At 53.5% G+C, this 6,000-nt stretch overlaps 1 protein-coding gene across 1 annotated transcript; it reads right to left on the bottom strand.

Moving 5' to 3' along the window:
* Positions 1-340: 340 nt before the first annotated feature.
* On the bottom strand, positions 341-3,078 carry SPBR_05607 (long-chain fatty alcohol dehydrogenase; the record flags this gene model as incomplete). The annotated part of the gene is made up of 5 exons (XM_040763870.1): positions 341-967; positions 1,049-1,134; positions 1,204-1,288; positions 1,362-2,559; positions 2,633-3,078. 5 exons carry the CDS (start codon positions 3,076-3,078, stop codon positions 341-343), a joined length of 2,442 nt encoding a protein of 813 aa, XP_040622130.1.
* Between the last annotated feature and the right edge of the window lie 2,922 nt (positions 3,079-6,000).

Here is a 6,000-nt window from a genome sequence, read left to right as displayed (position 1 = left end):
GAGAACTGATAAGTTTCCGCCAAAAATAAAAGGTTTTATTTTTAGGTTTTCTAACTTGAATTTTTTTATTCATTTTTATTCCCCCAAAGAAAATCTTTAGTCATTAACCTGCTTGAATTATTAAGTCTGTGAAATTGATACAAAAATGAAATAATCATAAACGCCAAAGGAGATATCAAAGAGAAATTACGGTATCAACTACAAACATTGGTCACTCGGCACCAAGACAAACAGAGGACGCACATTCGCATTGAAATCAAAACGCACGAAAATAGGATCTAGCCAAGACCCAAGATCAACCATCCAACATCCACGATCACAGTGCTTGCCAAATCCCGGATTAGTTGCCTGACAACTCCTTGGCCAAGCCGTTCGCAATATGGTCGGCAAACGACATCGTCGTCACCATCGGGTTCGCACCACTGGCGCTCGGGAAAACGCTTGCGTCTGCCACGTACAGGTCCCGTGTGCCCCAGACCTGGCCACGCGGGTTGACCACACTGGCCTTGCCTTCGTCGTCGCCCATGCGGCACGTGCCCATCTGGTGCGCCGAAATAAACGGCGTGGCCACGTTCCAGCCGCCCCACAGAGGCGACGACGACAGCGCGGCCTTGCGCACGTCCTTGAGCCAGGCCTCAAAGACCGGATCGTCTTTGGTGTTATCGCTCTGGCCCTTGTTGGCCCGTATGAAGGGCTTGGTATGCGCAACAAACGCGCGGATCTCGTTGGCACCGGCGGCATAGCACAGACGGGCGATGCCAATAACGCCCTCGACACCGTGCTCGCGGTCAAGAGCGGACGGATGGTAGTCGACGACGGGCTGGCCTGTGGTAGGATCCGGGAAGACACGGCCGCTGTCGCGGTCGCGGGTCAGCGCAATGAAGCCGTCCATGTGCGGGTAGCGCATGGCGGCTAGCTTAAAGTCAAGGCTGTTGACCCAAGGCATGTTGGACATGATGGCGTAGGGCTGAGAGGATGTCAATAACTGTGACAAACATGATATGTGACAAGCAGCAACAACAACAAGAATAAAACAAAAATCACCTACCACCATGCACGTAGACTCAAGCCGAGGACCGTGGTATTCGCCGTCAAGGTCTTCAAAGCTGGTGCAGATACTTGTAATGATACCCTCTGTAGCAGAATATGGTTAGCATGCTGTTGCACACAGTCGTATGATGCAAAGCTGGCTTAGGCACTTACTGTCCATAGGCCTCGTTTCTTCGTCGAAAAAGGCCGTAACGAAGTTGCAAGGATGAAGATGGAGGTTCTTGCCGATTTGCGGGTTCTGTGATGTCAGTAGCTGGCTTTCAAATGTGATTTCGGCATCCACTATCCCGTCGCCGGAAAAAAAAACTTACCTCAAGACCGCTGTTTTTGAGAACAACAGGACTCCACAGACTGCCAGCGGACACAACGACCTTTCTCGCTTTGATGACCACACGCGTCTTGGTGCGCTCGTCGCCGGCAACGCCACCGTTGGCGTCCCTGGACGTCCATGTACCGACGACACCAATGGCCTTGGCGCCTGAAGCAGACGTCGAATGGGGAATGGATTTGGTGGCTGCGCCCTCGGCTGTGCCGTCGTCGCCCTCAAAGAGCACCCGTTCCACATGGAAGCCCTCAATAAACTGGGCGCCCGCGTTCGCGGCAGCCGGCAGCCAGCTGACCGATGTGCCCTGCTTCTCGGCCGTGGCACAGCCCAGGTGGCAGTAGCCGTCGTCGTGCGGCTTACCACCCTTGCTGTTTTGGAGAAGAGTGTCGGCCTTGAAGCCCAGCTTGACGGCACTGTCAAGGATAACGCGACCGCGATGGGACTGCTCGTCGTCGACCTTTGCGACCTCGTCAGTTGTGGCCGTGGCCGGTGTATCCTCGATGACGCTGTTGACGCCCATAAAGTCACACACGCGGTCCATGGATGCATCAAACTCGGGGGAAGTGAGGAAGCTCATTCCGGGCTGGTCCTTGGGGGCCCACTCCTGCCGCACACGGTCGGGGGTGCGCAGGCTGACGGACCAATTGATGGTGCCGCCGCCACCCCAACAGGCACCGGCCGCCACGTTTATGCCCGGATCGGTCGAGGCCAAGACTCCATTGTTTTCAAACAGGAGCCGGGCACCCTCGTTCTGCGGCATGGGCAGTTGTGTCTGTGGGTAGTGGTAGCCTTTCTCCACAACAACGACGCGGTGGCCCGCCGATGCGAGAATCTTGGCAGACACAGCACCTCCGCAGCCCGAGCCAACAATGACAACATCAGTCTCAATGGTCTCGAGCTTGCCGTTGGCACTGTCGTCTTTGCCAAACTGCAAAAAGTTGTAGTCGAAGCCTGGGCCGGCCTTCCAGTTCGGGGGAATGTCTCTGAAGCCAGTAATCTGGCGAAACATGGGGGACGATATGAGCCACGACGTCTGCGCCAGAGCTTGGAAGGACCGGGCCGCAATCCGGATGATTGGGAGCCAGGAGTTGGACCAGTTTTGGAGGATCTTCTCCCGGATGTGGATGGGCTGCTTTTGCACTGGAACGCAGTAGCCTGTCAAAGCCAGTGCACCTGCTCGACCCCTGTTGAAAGCGCTCAGTTAGTGATCGTTATGAGAGAAAAAATGCCTTTAAGATACTAGGGGGATGCACGTACGAAAGCAGGGTCAACAGCTGGCCTAGTTCCTTCCGGGTGCCTGGAGAGACGCCGGACAAAGTACGCCGGACGCCCATGAGGAACTTCGGGTTATCAGACGCCCGGTCAGCCAGGTAGTCAGTTACATTAGCGGCTTCGGGCGGGCTCAAAACGCCGGCACGCGCCCCGGCGATGGCTTTGTCGAGCTCGGCCTTGGGCAGTTGCTTGAAGGTCGCCCGGTTGAACTGAAGGCCGTCGGTCGGTGCAGCCTTATTGGCCCTCTGCTGCTCAATGCGTGCATCGCCCTTTGCGACGACAGGTGCCAGGACGGCATCGAGCAGAGACACAAGCACAGACCATTGGGTCTCGTCCCACCAGTCGCCGGTGGGCGGCGGCGCAAGGATGGGTGTGTTGGGAGCCGTCTGAGCGTTCGCTTGCGTCTTCGCTTGTGTCTTTGCTTTCGTCATGGTATCGTTCTGTTACGTCGTAGTTGGTGGATGCGCTTGTCGATGCGAGCGAGGGACGCTATGGGGTAAATACGGGCCGAGGCTCACGAGTTGGAGAACGGATCTTGGAGAATCGAGGTCGAACGCAGAAACAGAGAAAAGAGAAACAAGTAAGGGTCAGAAGCGATGAAGAAAATAAGAAGAGGAACGACACGACGAGAGACGAGACAACAGGACCTCCAGCCTCTCTTCAACTCGCGACAATCGTATTAAGGAGTTAAGCGTTCCTTGTGATTTCGTGCTTCCCCGCATTTGCTGCCAGCTTAAAGACGCCGCTGTACCCAGTGGCCTCGGCACTGGCATGGCGCCTGGAAAGCTAAGGTCCAGCTTCTGACACCAATTACTGCCTCACAGCATATTTTATGGTTGAAATTGGGCGCTAGGGCGATCGCCGTTTTCAAGGGACAACGTGCATCACGTCGGTGACACATACTGGCACAGATGTCGGGGCCGCATTTTGATGCGCTTGGTCCGGTGTGTGTCGCGCATATGCTGTACGATGCATTGTGAATCGCCAGTATACTGCAAGTCGTGTAGTGGTGAGACGATGCCCTACGTCCCATCGGTGGCTATTCTGGCGTGGGATGCAAGTTAAAAGGTGTCATTCGGGCGCCGCCCTTCGGGAGCCTTCTTGGAGGTCGATACAACGGTGGGTTTCTTCGCACGTTATTCATTCCACTTGAAGTTCTCGGCAGTCGACAGGTGGTACGACAGAGTCCGAGTTGTCTCGACTGAAATGATGGATTGGACATGATTAACAGTAAAGTCTGGGGCAGATGATACCCCAGAATGCGGAGGTGCTGGGCTCTCACTGTGTCGACACTGTGTTAATACAAAGCATATGATCGGACGGACAGCTGATTTGGACAACCTGTGAGACTCTTCTAACCTGCTGTCGACACGCCATTCCTCAATGGGCGCGCTGTGATGGTTAATGTTGCCGCCGGAACAGTTTGCCAGCCAAGAACGTCTTCTTGGATAAGACGTAATTACTCCGTATGTCGTTCCAGCTGGCCTCTTGTAACGGTATGCAATATACAAAATAAAAAAGCAGTCATCACGACATGCACCCAGTCTAGAGATCTTGAAAACCGAGATATTTTATACCGGACGACCCGGGACAGGCTAGCCGAAGGGCATCGGAGCAGCTGAATGCGGGGAACGGCCCAGGGATCCGGGTGGTGGGTGATATTCCATAGATGAATGACGATGCAAACACGGGACAAGAAAACGGGGTACGGAAGACATGTTGTGATCTGCCATGCACGGAGTGGGTATTGTTTGAGGCCCGAGAGGCAGACGGTGGATTGCAAGCATCGCGTGGGTAGGGGGGCAAAGAAGATCTAGAGAAGAATCTTTGTTGAGGTGTAACAAGACGGAAACGGAGAAAGTGAAGCTGAGAGCAGGGCAGAAATGTCTCCACAGTTGAGATTTTTGTTGGCCACCTCGGTAGTTTTCCCAGAAGGAAGCTGCGGCGGACACTACAGAAGCCCCCTGCGCTAATATGTCTCCTGCCCCATGCAGATGGTTACGACAAAAGAGGAAAGGGGTGGGAAGGGGTGGACAGAAACGGAAAAAATGCACGTGAAAATGGGCTTGACGGTTGCCCCTGCCCTATTTTGGCATTCATCCCCGGGACCACCACAGTGGATAAAAACTTGCGCTTTCTGCGCCCAGACGCAAGTGCTATGTTGTCGATTGGGCCCTTCCTGCGCAGCGGCGTATCTCTGGTTTTGTTGGGGATGGTGCGGGGCATGTTTGACTCTTGCCTTCTCCTTTTTCACACGGCGGTGGGAAGAAGGCAAGGGACGTTTCTACGGCAAAGCAGGCTTGCAGCTGTGCAGTGGTACTTTCCAGTGACAAAACGTTTTAGACTTGGTCGTGCCTTCTGTGCCTCCAGAAAAATTATAGAGGAATGGAAATCCTAAGCACAAAATCCAAAAACAGAAACGACCAAGCACCGGCGATTGCAGGTTGTAAGATACAGATTAAGAAGGAGCGTTCCGCAAGGTGAACCAAGGCGTGAGTTGTGGTTTAGGCTCTTTTGGGCAACAGCAGCCAGCATGTCAGCAACAGGAGGAAAGAGCGACGAGCGACGGTGAGAAACGCCAGGAAGACGGAAAGCGCGGGGCCGGACAGAGTGTGTGGTAACTCGACGGGGCCCTGGCTGTAAGTCGCAGTTTCCTATTGGCCAATTCGCACTTTCCCAACAGTTTTTTTTTTATCAACTTTTTTCACCTCAAAAGTTCCAAATATGGAAGGCAACACTGGGGACGGCATGGGAAAGGCTGATAAAGAAATGCACCATATGGCCTAGAAATGAAGCAACGACAGGTTGTTTTGCTGATCATGTGAGAGCAACCCAAACATCGATTGCTTCTTTGCTGACTACTGAATATGCTTCAGAAGCTCAAGAAAGTAGTAGCGACTCCTAGACCTTCGACAACAACTTGTTTTGGATGCAGCCAGGGACTGAGGAGAGAGATGCGGTGGAATGGTACTCTGTACTGGCGCCTCGACTGCCGATGAAACATGGCGATTACGGAAGCCCGTTTCCCGTCACCAATCTGATGCTCTGCCGTAATTCTTTTTTTTTTTTTTTTTTTTTTTTTTTTTTTCTACGACGCAATTTATCGAGGCTTCTGCGTCAATAGGCAGCCAAAGAACGTGTTTGTTTCAGTAATTTTTGTCGCAAAACATGGACAGACCGGGATAATGTTAATGGGAACCAAGTCGTGTTGGGTCGCGATTACCTCGCAGGTCCAACTCTTCCTGGCTCTGGAATGTTTCCCGGATCTCGTAGAAGCAGGCAGGGTAGGAGCGACTGGAAAATTGCCAGTTGCTTCGTCGAACCCTGGTACGGCAATCATGGCCGGCCGTTGC

Source organism: Sporothrix brasiliensis, assembly GCF_000820605.1.
Source record: "Sporothrix brasiliensis 5110 chromosome Unknown Cont15, whole genome shotgun sequence".
Classification (NCBI taxonomy): Eukaryota; Fungi; Ascomycota; class Sordariomycetes; order Ophiostomatales; family Ophiostomataceae; genus Sporothrix; species Sporothrix brasiliensis.
This window is presented reverse-complemented; position numbering and strand designations above follow the sequence as displayed.